At 43.7% G+C, this 15,126-nt stretch overlaps 1 protein-coding gene across 2 annotated transcripts in view; it reads right to left on the bottom strand.

Annotated features, from left to right (window-relative positions):
* Nucleotides 1–15,126, bottom strand: part of LOC110498034 (protein arginine N-methyltransferase 8-B) — a 44,325-nt gene that overhangs the window by 21,539 nt on the left and 7,660 nt on the right. Inside the window, exons 2-4 of one of the 2 annotated variants that reach the window (XM_036957441.1) lie at nucleotides 13,591–13,818; nucleotides 12,821–12,976; nucleotides 5,070–5,133 (exon numbers count right to left, since the gene is read on the bottom strand). In XM_036957441.1, coding sequence (XP_036813336.1) covers nucleotides 5,070–5,133; nucleotides 12,821–12,976; nucleotides 13,591–13,818 — 448 coding nt within the window. The remainder of the gene's footprint in view (nucleotides 1–5,069; nucleotides 5,134–12,820; nucleotides 12,977–13,590; nucleotides 13,819–15,126) is intronic. The other variant, XM_036957448.1, reaches the window with a different exon arrangement.

Below are 15,126 nucleotides of genomic sequence, written 5' to 3'. Positions count from 1 at the left end.
TAGCTATGTCTGGTAAGATGAGGGACAGGGTGTGTGTCTATTTGTCAATAACTGCTGGTGCGCGATGTCTAATATTAAAGAAGTCTCGAGGTATTGCTCGCCTGAGATAGTGTGATCTACAGCGTATCATGAGGGATTCTATCTACCAAGAGAGTTCTCATCTATATTATTCATAGCCGTCTATTTACCACAAAAAAAAACGATTCTGGCGCTAAAACCGCACTCAGCGAGCTAGATAAGGCCATAAGCAAACAAGAAAATGTACATCTAGAAGCTGCGCTCCTAGTGGCCGGGGACTTTAATGCAGGCAAACCTAAATCCATTTTACCTCATGTGCAACCAGAGGAGAAAAAAAAAAACAAAAAAAAAAAACTCTAGACCACCTTTACTCCACACACAGAGACAAAGCTCTCCCTCTCCCTCCATTTGGTATATCTGATCATAATTATATCCTCCTGATTCCTGCTTATAAACAAAAACTAAAGCAGGAAGTACCAGTGACTTGCTCAATACGGAAGTGGTCCAATGAATCAAATGCTAAGCTACAGGACTGTTTTGCTAGCACAGACTGGAATGTGTTCTGGGATTCATCCAATGGCATTGAGGAGTACACCACCTCAGTCACCGGCTTCATCAATAAGTGCATCGACGACGTTGTCCCCACAGTGACTGTACTTACATATCCCAAACAGAAGCCATTGATTACGGGCAACATCCGCACCGAGCTAAAGGCTAGAGCTGCCGCTATCAAGGAGCGGGACACTAATCCGGACGCTTATAAGAAATCCTGCTATGCCCTCAGACAAACCATCAAACAGGCAAAGTGTCAATACAGGACTAGGATTTAATCCTACTACACCGGCTATTACGGACTACAAAGAGAGACCCAGCAGCGAGGTGCACAGTGACTCGAGCCTACACATTTCTTTAGTAAAATACTGCCATCGTCTTCGAGGCAGAGGACATGTTTGTGTAGCCCATGTATCTGATGCTGTCTGGACCAAAAGATGTCCTCCTACTATTTTTTTGGCCAGACAGCATCAGATACACAGGCTACATATAGTAAGACAGAGAGGGCCGTTTCACTCGCTCGGATGCTTTCTCCAGTGAGATGTTTCAGCCACTTGTGAATTGAAGGAAAGTTGGAGGAGGTGCACAGTGCACTGTTATTTTGGATAAATGTTCAAAGGTAACCTACTTTTTGAACTGATTTGTTTGACAAATCACTAAATCCACCCCCTGCAAAAGGCCCTGTGCCTTGTGTGACTCCCCCTTACACAGAGACAAACCCGTGTTGCTTCAAATGTATCGCACCAGTTGACAAACAACAAAATCTCCATCTGGCTATCTTCACGTTTACCGTAGATCATCATTCTTGGGTATGACGCATCACCGGGGGCAAACTACCTGCCCTCCAGGACACCTACACCACCCGATGTTACAGGAAGGCCATAAAGATCATCAAGGACATCAACCACCCGAGCCACTGCCTGTTCGCCCCGCTATCATCCAGAAGGCGAGGTCAGTACAGGTGCATCAAAGCTGGGACCGAGAGACTGAAAAACAGCTTCTATCTCAAGGCCATCAGACTGTTAAACAGCCACCACTAACATTGAGTGGCTGCTGCCAACACACTGACACTGACACTGACTCAACTCCAGCCACTTTAATAATGGGAATTGATGGGAAATGATGTAAATATATCACTAGCCACTTTAAACAATGCTACCTTATATAATGTTACTTACCCTACATTATTCATCTCATATGCATACGTATATACTGTACTCTATATCATCGACTGCATCCTTATGTAATACATGTATCAGTAGCCACTTTAACTATGCCACTTTGTTTACATACTCACCTCATGTATATACTGTACTCGATACCATCTACTGTATCCTGCCTATGCTGCTCTGTACCATCACTCATTCATATATCCTTATGTACATATTCTTTATCCCCTTACACTGTGTATAAGACAGTCGTTTTGGAATTGTTAGTTAGATTACTTGTTGGTTATTACTGCATTGTCGGAACTAGAAGCACAAGCATTTCGCTACACTCGCATTAACATCTGCTAACCATCTGTATGTGACAAATAAAATTTGATTTGATTTGATTTGATCTGTAGAGTAAGTGCGCTTAGAAATGACACAAAGACAAATATGTTAGCTCTGATCAAACCAATGAGTTTCAGGCTCTGCTGAAGGCGTCATATGCTGAAACGCAAGCCTGTCTGTTTGGTCCCATGAATAAAAACAAAGATCCTTTCGTTTTTTCTGGGAGAGTCACATGTTGAAGTGTCCTAGGCTAAGGAAAACGTTTTTGGATAATCAAGTTCCTCACTTGAGCGACTGATTCCCCTTCTGTTCAAGCTAGGCTGAAGTGCTTTTGGGTAACGCAATAATGACAAGGAGTACAGTGTAATTTGGAGGCGAAAGAAACGCACACCTATTTAGGCGAGGTGCTGGCTAGCGGTGTAGTACACTTGAAAATGTAAAGGAGAACCGCACACTCTAGGAGTTCAGATGCAATAATTTAATAACCAACATTCGACAGATGATTGAAGACAGCTTGTCTGTCGAAACGTTGGTTATTAAATTATTGCATCTGAGCTCCTAGAGTGTGCGGCTCTCCTTTCTTTTTCAAGGAGTAGAGTGCATCATGGAAAATTAGGTGACCTTGGCTACAGCACACATTTCTATTCACTTTACACAACATGTTGTTTCTGACATTCAGATCAAATCAGATTTACGCTTTAATGATGACTGAATAGTGGGCTCAAAGTACTGTTGTAGCCACAAAAACGTATCTCTTCTTGAGATTAAAGTTGAACAAATTTAAAGTCCTTTTCCAGTCAGTATGCGCTTTGTCTACACATACAGCGCATTCGGAAAGTATTCAGACCCCTCACATTTTGTTACGTTGCAGCCTTATTCTAATATGGATTAAATCAGGGGGGGTTTCAAACTATAGCCCATAATGGCAAAGCAGAAACAGGTTTTTATAAATATAAAATAGGTTTTTAATATATGAATATAAAAAACTTAAATATGGCATTTACATAAGTAATCAGACCCTTAACTCCGTACCTTGTTGAAACATCTTTGGCAGCGATTAAAGCTTTGAGTCTTCTTGGGTATGACGCTACAAGCTTGGCAGACCTGTATTTGGGGAGTTTCTCCCATTCTTCTTTGCAGATCCTCTCAAGCTCTGTCAGGTTGGATGGGGAGCGTCGCTGCACAGCTATTTTCATCTCTCCAGAGATGTTTGATCAGGTTCAAGTCCAGGCTCTTGCTGGGCCATTCAAGGACATTCAGAGACCGTAAGCTGTTTGCTTAGAGTTGTTGTCCTGTTGGAAGGTGATTCTTTGCCCCAGTCTGAGGTCCTGACAGGTTTTCATTGCTCAGTTCACGTCACGGTTCCCTCAATCCCGACTAGTCCCTGCCGCTGAAAAACATCCCGACACCAAGATGCTGCCACCACCATGCTTCACCGTAGGGACGATGCCAGGTTTCCTCCAGACATCTCACTTGGCATTCAGGCCAAAGAGTTCAATCTTGGTTTCATCAGACCAGAGAATATTTTTTCTCATGGTCTGAGAGTCCTTTAGGTGCCTTTTAGCAAATCCCAAGTGTGCTGTGCCTTTACTGGGGAGTGGTTTCCATCTGGCCACTCAACAATAAAGGCCTGAGTGGTCGAGTGCTGCAGAGATGGTTGTCCTTCTGGAAAGTTCTCCTATCTCCACAGAGGAACTCTGGAGCTCTGTAAGAGTGTTCAAATCCCTGACCAAGACCCTTCTCCCCCAATTGCTCAGTTTGGCCAGGCGGCCAGCTCTAGGAAGAGTCTTGGTGGTTCCAAACTTCTTCCATTTAAGAATGATGGAGGCCACTGTGTTCTTGTTGCATACATTTTTTGTACCCTTCCCCAGATATGTGCCTCAACAAAATCCTGTCTCAAAATCCTGTCTGGTTTTTGCTCTGACATGCACCATCAACTGTGGGACCTTATATAGACGGGTGCGTACCTTTCCAAATCATGTTCAATCAATTGAATTTACCACAGGTGGACTCCAATCAAGTTGTAGAAACATCTCAAGGATGATCAATGGAAACAGGATGCAACGGAGCTCAATTTCGAGTCTCATAGCAAAAGGTCTGAATACTTTTGTAAATAAGGTTTCTGTTATTTTTATAAAAAATAACTGTTTTAGCTTTGTCATTATGGGGTGTTGTGTGTAGACTGACGAGGACAATCTTTAATTTAATCCATTTTAGAATAAGGCTGTAACATAATAAAATGTGGAAAATGCAAGGGGTCTGAATACTTTCCGAATGCACTGTATGTTTTCTAAGTGGTGGCTAATCCTATACAGAGCCACACAGCCAGTCCATAATGTTCTCATATAAATCAGCTCACCTGGAGGCTAAAGAAAATAAGTGGAATCTCACTCCGGCTGAGATGAGTTGGCGACAATCACGTTTCTTCTCCTACCTGGAGTTATTGAATACAGTTTCTCAGAGAACAGAAGTCTTTGTCAGCATGAAAATGAACGCTCCCAGGCTTGGTACCAGTTACCACTCTGTCATTGGCTTTCCAAAAGCTTCCCTAAACACACTGGAAGTTGAAAATGAGCTGGTCCACACAATTACTCCATCCATATTTAACAGGCAGGGCTTTGGAAAGATTGATTTTGCTGATGCTACTTTTTGTCTATGCTATTATTTTGGTAGAGCTTAAATCGCAACTTGGCTGTTAGCTGAGTAAACATTTTGCATGAATATGTGGTTAATCCCCTATTAAATATCACTGTACAAATTGTGAAATTGATCCCCAAGAAGTAAACTCACTTGTTTTCTACAGAGAAGTGAGAATATAGTTACATTCGCATTATGTTTTAAATTAGCCATATTTCCTCTCACACACAGATGGACAACTTCCCACGATCTTGGTGAATCCTCCCCTTTTAGACAATGACAGTCACGGTCACATCTTTGTTGTACTGCATCTCCGAGGAGAAAAGTAAATAGGCACAGTGAATAAGAAAGACCTTCAGCTCTTACCACTGTCCAGGTGGTTAGACTTGATGATTTTCTCAGAGTATTCCGATATACTGGAACATTCAATCTGGGGAAAAAACAAAACAAACATCACTTCAAACATTTTGACATCGATATCACTGATCACCAAAGAAAACTAATTAACTGAAAAATACTTCAGAATGGCACTATTGTGCGTCAGATGTGTGGATGACAAATCAAATCAACAATGGTGGAACATGCTGCTCTCTAACTCCGTCCAACAGATGAGTTCTGAGAAAGTAGTTGGCACTGGAAGTCCAGGACTTGAAGAAACGGTTTGTGATGGTAAATAGACAGCTACGAAAACTATAGATGAAAACTCCCTTGGTAATCAAATCAAATTTATTTATATAGCCCTACAACAGCTGATATCTCAAAGTGCTGTACAGAAATCCAGCCTAAAACCCCAAACAGCAAGCAATGCAGGTGTAGAAGCACGGTGGCTAGGAAAAACTCCCTAGAAATGCCAAACCCTAGGAAGAAACCTAGAGAGGAACCAGGCTATGTGCGGTGGCCAGTCCTCTTCTGGCTGTGCCGGGTGGAGATTATAACAGAACATGGCCAAGATGTTTAACTGTTCATAAATGACCAGCATGGTCAAATAATAATAAGGCAGAACAGTTGAAACTGGAGCAGCAGCACGGTCAGGTGGACTGGGGACAGCAAGGAGTCATCATGTCAGGTAGTCCTGGGGCATGGTCCTAGGGCTCAGGTCAGTTGAAACTGGAGCAGCAGCAGGCCAGGTGGACTGGGGACAACAAGGAGTCATCATGTCAGGTAGTCCTGGGGCATGGTCCTAGGGCTCAGGTCCTCCGAGAGAGAGAAAGAAAGAGAGAAGGAGAGAATTAGAGAACGCACACTTAAATTCACACAGGACACCGAATAGGACAGGAGAAGTACTCCAGATATAACAAACTGACCCTAGTCCCCCCGACACATAAACTACTGCAGCATAAATACTGGAGGCTGAGACAGGAGGGGTCAGGAGACACTGTGGCCCCATCCGAGGACACCACCGGACAGGGCCAAACAGGAAGGATATAACCCCACCCACTTTGCCAAAGCACAGCCCCCACACCACTAGAGGGATATCTTCAACCACCAACTTACCATCCTGAGACAAGGCTGAGTATAGCCCACAAAGACCTCCTCCACGGCACAACCAAAGGGGGGGGGGGGGGGGGCAACCCAGACAGGATGACCACATCAGTGAATCAACCCACTCAGGTGACACACCCCCTCCAGGGACGGCATGAGAGAGCCCCAGTAAGCCAGTGACTCAGCCCCTGTAATAGGGTTAGAGGCAGAGAATCCCAGTGGAAAGAGGGGAACCGGCCAGGCAGAGACAGCAAGGGCGGTTCGTTGCTCCAGAGCCTTTCCGTTCACCTTCCCACTCCTGGGCCAGACTACACTCAATCATATGACCCACTGAAGAGATGAGTCTGTGGTAAGTATGGTCTGCAGCTTACAACGGGGTATTCTAACAAAGGTCAGCAAAAACTTGAGACTCCCTTCATATTATTGATCGCACACCAGCTGTTGTTAAATAGACACACCCCTCATCCCTTCGTCTTACCAGTCTGCAGTCCGGTCTTGATGATAGATAGCAAAAACAGCGAGATGTACAGTTGAAGTCGGAAGAACACATAGGTTGGAGTCATTAAAACTTGTTTTTCAACCACTCCACAAATTTCTTGTTAATAAACTATAGTTTTGGCAAGTTGGTTAGGACATCTACTTTGTGCATGACACAAGTCACTTTTCCAACAATTGTTTACAGACAGATTATTTCACTTATAATTCACTGTATCACAATGCCTACCTTCAAACTCAGTGCCTCTTTGCTTGACATCTTGGGAAAATCAAATGAAATCAGCCAACACCTCGTTTCTCTGTACAAACAATAGTACGCAAGTATAAACACCATGGGACCACGCAGCCGTCATACCACTCAGGAAGGAGACGCATTCTGTCTCCTAGAGATGAATGTACTTTGGTGCGAAAAGTGCAAATCAATCCCAGAACAGCAGCAAAATACCTTGTGAAGATACTAGAGGAAACAGGTACAAAAGGATCTATATCCACAGCAAAACGAGTCCTATATCGACATAACCTGAAAGGCCGCTCAGCAAGGGAGAAGACTACGGTTTGCAACTGCACATGGGGAAAAAGATCGTACTTTTTGGAGAAAAGTCCTCTGGTCTGATGAAACAAAAATAGAACTGTTTGGCCATAATGACCATCGTTATGTTTGGAGGAAAAAGGGGGAGGCTTGCAAGCCGAAGACACCATCCCAACCGTGAAGCACGGGGGTGGAAAAATCATGTTGTGGAGTGTTTTGCTGCAGAAGGGACTGGTGCACTTCACAAAATAGATGGCATCATGAGGCAGGAAAATTATGTAGATATATTGAAGCAACATCTCATGACATCAGTCAGGAAGTTAAAGCTTGGTCACATATGGGTCTTCCAAATGGACAATGACCCCAAGCATACAAAGTTGTGGCAAAATGGCTTAAGGACAACAAAGTCAAGGTATTGGAGTGGCCATCAAAAAGCACTGACCTCAATCCCATAGAATTTTTTGGGGCCGAACTGAAAAGACGTGTGCGAGCAAGGAGGCCTACAAACCTGACTCAGTTACACACACTAACCCTTTGACACGTTGCTGCTACTGTCTATTATCTATCCTGTTGCCTAGTCACTTTACCCCTACCTATATGTACACTGAACAACATGTAAAGTGTTGGTCCCATGTTTAATGAGCTGAAATAAAATATCCCAGAAATGTTCCATCAGCACAAAAAGCTTATTTCTCTCACATTTTGTGCACAAATGTATTTACATCCCTGTTAGTGAGCATTTCTCCTTTGCCAAGATAATCCATCCACCTGACAGGTGTGATATTTCAAAAAGCTGATTAAATAGCATGATCATTACACAGGTGCACCTTGTGCTGAGGACAAAAGGCCACTCTAAAATATGCAGTTGTCACACAACACAATGCAACAGATGTTTCAAGTTGAGGGAGCGTGCAATTGGCATGCTGCCTGCAGAAATAACCGCCAGAGCTAGTGTCAGAAAATGTCATGTTCATTTCTCTACCATAAGCCGCCTGTTGGCATGTTGTTGAGCGGTTTGCTGATGTCAACATTGTAAGCAGAGTGCCACATGGTGGCGGTGGGGTTATGGAATGGACAGGCATAAGCTACGGACAGGACAACGAACACAATTGCATATTAATCAATGGCAATTTGAACGCACAGAGATACCGTGACAAGATCCTGGAGGCTTGTCGTGCCATTCATCTGCCACCATCACCTCAAGTTTCAGCATGAAAATGGACGGCCCCATGTCGCACAGCCATTGAAGAGGACTAGGACAAGAACGCACTGTATGTGACCAACAGATGCATATCTGTATTCCCAGTCATGTGAAATCCATAGATTAATTTCCTTACAAATGAACTGTAACTCAGTAAAATCTTTGAAATTGTTGCATGTTGCGTTTAGTTTTGTTGAGTATACATCATTACCTCAATTACCTAGTACCATTGCACATCGACATTACAAGTACTTCCTGTATATAGCCATGTTATTTTTACTCATTATTATTCGTTATTCACTGTATTTTTTCCTTGTGTCACTATTACAATTTAATTTAACTCTGCATTGTTGGAAAAGGATCCATAAGCAAGCATTTCACTGGTAGTCTACACCTGTTGTTTACAAAGCATGACAAATAAAATTTGATTTGAAGTCTTCTTCAGTAGAGTTGTAGAAACAAATAATATAACAGTCTGTCCTTTCCTGTGCTCAGCTGTCAGAGCTGTGTTCTTCAGGTAATGTACAATTTTATTTAACCAGGCAAGTCAGTTAAGAACAAATTCTTATTTACAATGATGGCCTACACCGGCCAAACCTGGACGACACTGGGCCAATTGTGCTCTGCCCTATAGGACTCCCAATCACAGCCGGTTGTGATACAGCCTGGATTTGAACCAGGATGTCTGTAGTGACACATCTAGCACTGAGATGCAGTGCCTTAGACTGCAGCGCCACTCGGGAACCCAAGTTCAGCAGGACCTGAAGAACCTCTCGCACGCTTGCCTTTTCTATATCTCTATTCTCTCTCTCTCTCTCCCTTTCACACAAACACAGAGCACAGCGAGTTAGGTGTCTGAATAAAATGTCATATTTTCACACTTTGCTCTCTGCCTGTATAAAAAAGCATCTCTCCCCCTGTCAGTGGTACTCTGCCTCCCTGTCTGGCTTTCACCATGGCCACACTGTAGGGGGCTGAGGCCCATAGTCTGGAACCCCACCAGGAGAGCCCAACAGCTCACTATACACGTTTTTCTACAATGAAAGCACTCATCCATCAACTGTGGAGACTTCCATTGAAAGCCTTCACATTAATAAAGCAGGCCCCGGGACACAGTCATACTGATCAATATTGAACTTTAAAAGTGTCAGGATTCTGAAGGTATCGATTTTTCCTCCATGTATGCTCCACAGCCTACTATGGATGTGTATGTCTGAGGTGTACAAGGGGAATCATGCTCTACACCACATATGTCAGAGTCAAGGCCCGCGGGCCACATCCGGCCCGCAAGAAGGTTTTTTACGGCCCCTGGGATGATCTTGATTTATTATTAGAACCGGCCCGCAGCAAGCCGGCAGCCCGCAGATCTTTTACACGCACCAATACTACATTTCCCACAATGCAAAGGTGACGCACCGAGCAGTAGGCTGCTTCATTTCAATATTTATTGGCACAGCAGTCGTCAGCATCACAGTAAAATTAACTTTCAGATACCCATCAAAAATGGCAAAACGGAAGGTGGATACTGAGAACCGGGGGTTTCAAACAAGGTGGGAGTCGGAGTATATGTTCACGAAGGTAGCTGGAAAACCTGTGTGTCTTCTGTGTGGAGAAAGTGTGGCGGTACTGAAAGAGTATAATCTGAGACGACATTATGAAACGAAACACGCGGACAAAAACAAGAATATGGACATGGAACAAAGGCTACAAAAGGCAGAGGAATTAAAACGAGGCCTCAAATCTCGACAGGCTCTGTTCAAAAAAGCCAAATCACAAGGCCAGGCTGCTGTCAAGGCCAGTTTTATTTTGGCAGAAGAGATCGCTAAATCAGCCCGGCCATTTACGGAGGGGGATTTCATCAAAAACTGCATGATTAAAGTTTGTGACGAAGTTTGCCCAGAAAAAAGGCAACTCTTTTTAAATGTGAGTCTGAGCAGAAACACCATTGCCGAGAGAGTAGACCAGTTGTCCATCAATCTAAAAGAGCAGCTTGTGAAAAAGGGAAAAGATTTTATTGCATATTCCTTGGCTGTGGATGAGAGCACCGACATTTCTGACATTGCCCAGTTGTCAATTTTCATCCGCGGAGTGGACTCCAGCCTAAGCGTGACAGAGGAGTTTTTGGCTTTACGTCCTATGCATGGCACAACTACGGGGCATGATTTGTATGAAGAGGTGTCAAGATGTGTAAATGAGATGGAGCTGCCTTGGGAAAAACTCGTGGGTTTGACAACCGACGGAGCACCTGCGATGTGTGGACACAGGAGCGGACTGGTGGCGAAGATACGGGAAAAGATGCAAGAGGAAAACGCGACAGGTGAGCTGACAGCTTATCATTGTATCATACACCAGGAAGCGTTGTGCGGTAAAGCCTTGAAAATGGAGCATGTAATGAGCATCATCACGCGCACAGTTAACTTTATCAGAGCCAAAGGTTTGAATCACCGCCAGTTCAAGGCATTTCTGACGGAGTTAGAAACGGAGCATGGTGATTTGCCTTATCACACAGAGGTGCGATGGCTAAGCCAGGGAAAGGTGCTTCAAAGATGTTTCGATGTTTCGATGTTTTAAAATTTAATATTTGTTTTCACTGCATGTTACTTCTCCTTAAACAAAGTGTTGTTTTTGATTAATAGATTTTTGCACTTTATTTTTTTGTATTTCAATCCAATTATATTTTAAAAATATTTCAGTTGAGTGGATGATAGAAAATTGCTATTATTGTTTTTTCTTTGAAGTAAATTTAGCCCACTTTTGCTAAAATAGAAAATATAGTCTACTGATGGTGCCTTGAATACCGGTTTCTTTCATTTAATGTTCATGTTATGGGGATATTTATATAAAGGAAATTTGTCTTTTGTGTCTGTTGAAAATTAAAGATTACTGACAGAGCCATAAGAAAATATTGCTTTATTTATCTGATCATATTGTAATATATTTGTTAGGTTTTCAGTAGGTTCAATTAGGTTCACTAGACTATATGCGTCATTTAAAAATTTTTCAATGAACATTCGAACAGTCCGGCCCTCGTCTTGTAGCTGATTTTTTTATTTGGCCCTCCGTCCATTTGACTTTGACACCCCTGCTCTACACCAACCATGTGGATCTCAATCTGTAATGAACTCTGGAACAGGGCAACAGGGTGGAGCTGGCTAATGCTTGGGCCCTTTGTAAAGCCAGGGTAGAGGGACCCAGCTGAGGCCTGCCCGCTCCGTGCCTCGCTGTTCTGGGGCTGTCACCTGGGGCATGCCTGGCCCTCTACACCCCAGTGCCCATGGTCATCTGCCAGCCTGCCACCACATCTGTTCCCCAAGGCCTGACCTGCTGTATAACGGCATGTGGAGGAGAGTATGCCATTGATTTGTGTAGCCTGTGTGTGTGTGTGTGTGGGCACTGATTTCTCCACTTGCCCAAGACGGGGACATATATCTACTTTCAGTGCCATTCCTGAGTGGGCACTCTCTCCCACAGAGATCTATATGCCCCTCACATCTCTCAGCTCTCACTGGGGCCAGGAGGCATCACTACCTATCACCCACAGGCAGTCACACAGCTCCTCCTACCTGGAGATAGTCTCCCATAGTCACACACATAGCACACCTCTTAGGAATAACTTCTACTAGGTAGGCTTTACGGCAGGCAAACATCTGCATAAGAACTGTTAAACTATTTAGTGTGAAGGACTTACAGTAGCATAGATGTCATCACTGCTGTAGTTGGGTGTGCTTTTCCTGTTAATTAAACTCCTAGACTGTGGCTTATCAGTTCAGCAATGGTGATACAGGATTTTACTCCAATTGTGTGATTTAGAGAGTCTACCACTGCTTAGGAATGATCCTCCATTTTGATACTGGGATGTCAGTTTTGATGTTCTGTATGAAAGGTCTTTGATCTGTTTTTTATAATAACATTAGATGTTCCTTTTCTCTGTGAAAGGCCGTCTCTCTGACAGGGTGGTGTTCTGTATGGAAGAGTTCAGAGTTGGCCTCGAGCCCAGATCTGTTCTCTGGGGTTTGTCTCTCTGGTGGAGTCTAAGTGATGGATCTGATAACGGCATGGCCCCAGAGCTCACAGTGAGAGCATAATAAAACCAAAGACGGGAAACTGCATATAGGTTGCAGTAGAATATAGATGGGAAATCAAAACCAATAGAACAGGAAAATAGAATGACGGATGGAACGATATAGTTGCAACTTGCAGGCATTGAGAAGTTAGTGTTGCACAGCCTCGGTACTGGCAGAACATTTGTCCAAATTCACACACACACACAAAGACAGTCTGGGGAGAGCGAGCAGATTGTCAGGCTAGGTTTCACAGCATTTCCTGATGCTGTCTGTCATAATGGTTCTGACTGATAACATTCTAGTTTGAGACCGGACAGGGCGCATGGAGGGAGAAAGCTTTTCTTACCCCATACACGTGCTTGGCTCCTGCCTTGGCTGCAAACATGGACAGGATACCAGTCCCACTGCCCACATCAAGGACGATTTTGTCTTTAAAAGCGTGCTTGTTGTGGTACATGGAGTTTCTGTAGGTCAGCGTCCTCACTTCGTCCTTCAGCATCTCCTGCTCAGTGAAAAATGATTGATGTCAGGGTGGGAGATGTCCAAATCTAGATTAGTGTAGTATGGATAAAAATCATAATTGCACAGGCTATGTAGATATTAATCTGCAGTCATTTCAGACACACTGGTACAGTGAAAAACAATGCGTTACTGCATATCCCTCTTAAGTAATTTCAGCCATTCTCTCTCTGACAGAAACATTTACAGAGCAGAAATGATTAAAACCCATCTGACTTACATTCTAAAAATGTCACAGAACAAACCTCATCTCACAGGTCTAACTTGAAAGATGCTCTGCACCCTTCTGACATCTTCCTCCCTTACTCCCTGAAACACAGTACATCTCTGGGGATGAGATGCACTACTGTGATATGTTCTAAAGTGGGCCAGTCTATTGTGACACGAACTTTACATAGTCAAGTAAAGACACAGTAGGTAAGAAGTGGGCCTGTATTTACATGGTATCGCAAAGTAGGAATAATAATCATCATAATCATAATATAGAGTAGGAAGGCTCATCTAAACTCAAGCAACCCCCCCCCCCCCCGTCTAATCTTTCAGCACTACCACTTTGAGATGCTTGATACATTACATACAGCCACAGGGCAGCCCTACCTCATGGATGCCAAAGTGGGCGTAGGAGTCAAAGTAGTAGTCCCTGGAGGTCATCTCCTCAGGGTTGAGGAACTTGGCCATCTTCCCCCGGCCAGGGCAGCTGGGCAGGGAGGCAGCGTGGGGCGTATGGGGCGGCTGTGGGACATGGTGGATGGAGGGCACAGGCTTGGGCAGCGAGGTTGGCTGCACGCGCTGAGACTGGATGATGCGGATTGGCTGTGGCTGCTGCTAAGGGTTGGAGAGAATGGTAATACACAATAAAGACTTCATGGGGCGGGGGCAGATAAGTCAAGTCTTCCATAGAGAAACAGTGGGTGAAGGACATACTGAATGATGATAAAACTCAAAATGCACCCAATGCATTGACTCTGGAGAACATAACACTATTTGCATTCACCTCACAATCTGCGGAAAGCTTAGATCGTGCAGACATTTATATTCTTTGCTATTTTCATCTCTCAGCTGCCATTAGCTTTCCCATGGTGCCCCAGAGGTGAGTTCACAGAGCCTATTCTCCTAGACAACGATAACAGTATTGACCAGAGGTCTGTACGAAAAAGTACGGAAATGTATGCTCTCACTACTTACTGTAAGTCACTCTGGGTGAGAGCGTCTGCTAAATGACTAAAATGTAAATGTTACATTTCTGTTTGTCTGAGGAAAGCAGAAGATACATAATTCTACACAGGTGTGCCTGTAAAACTCTGATAGTCACCTGCAATGAATGCTGGGAGAGCAGAGAAAAGCCTGTCTGATCAGCCCATAGCTCAGCAGGAGAAAAATGATCCAAAATGATCCCTTCTGGACATATTATCAGAGGACAGAGGGGGAAAAAAATCTAATGTGAGCATTCAACTCAATCCATTTGTTCTATTCCTCGGTGCACATACATCTTAAGATTTAGACTTCACTCTCATGGCTGTCAGTGATATTGATCTGGTCTTGTTAAAAACAATGAGTGCTTCTCCTCTGTCTTGTGCTTTCAGCAGCCAATCTGACTGTGCAGCTTTGTCTTTGTCCTTGTTTTCTTTCGTAATGGGGATGGTCTAGCAGCAGGGGACTGAGCGGTCATCTATATGGGTACTGCAGTAATCTTTTTTTCACCACAATTTTTTATTCCTCAACTTTTACTCTCAAGCAGAAAATAGTACAATTGCCATGTCAAGCATGTAAAGAAAACCAGCCTTTAGCCGCTGCCAGTGAATTGCCAAGCTGAGATCCACTGGTATTATCTATTTACTGATGTTCCATCGGGAAATGACACACAATGAGTGCAATTCACGTCATGTGAAATATGACAGCGCATCCCAAAACAGCAGGGAATATTTTACTCAGGAACATCCACAAAAATAGAAGAAAACTCCACTACTTTCTATCTGCTAAAGTTCAGTGAGTTGTATTGTCCTGCAATGGACCTCAGACTCTCTGAATGAATGTTAATTGGAGACATTAATTAAATAAATGCTGAGATCCTTCCCTAAATCTGTTAAGTTGCTGTGCCCGAGGAGAATGTTCCAGGGTGTATAGAATGCCAGA

The sequence above is a fragment of the Oncorhynchus mykiss genome, chromosome 2 (genome assembly GCF_013265735.2).
Source record: "Oncorhynchus mykiss isolate Arlee chromosome 2, USDA_OmykA_1.1, whole genome shotgun sequence".
NCBI lineage: Eukaryota > Metazoa > Chordata > Actinopteri > Salmoniformes > Salmonidae > Oncorhynchus > Oncorhynchus mykiss.
The sequence above is the reverse complement of the archived record's forward strand: the minus strand, read 5'-3'. Positions and strand labels throughout refer to the sequence as shown.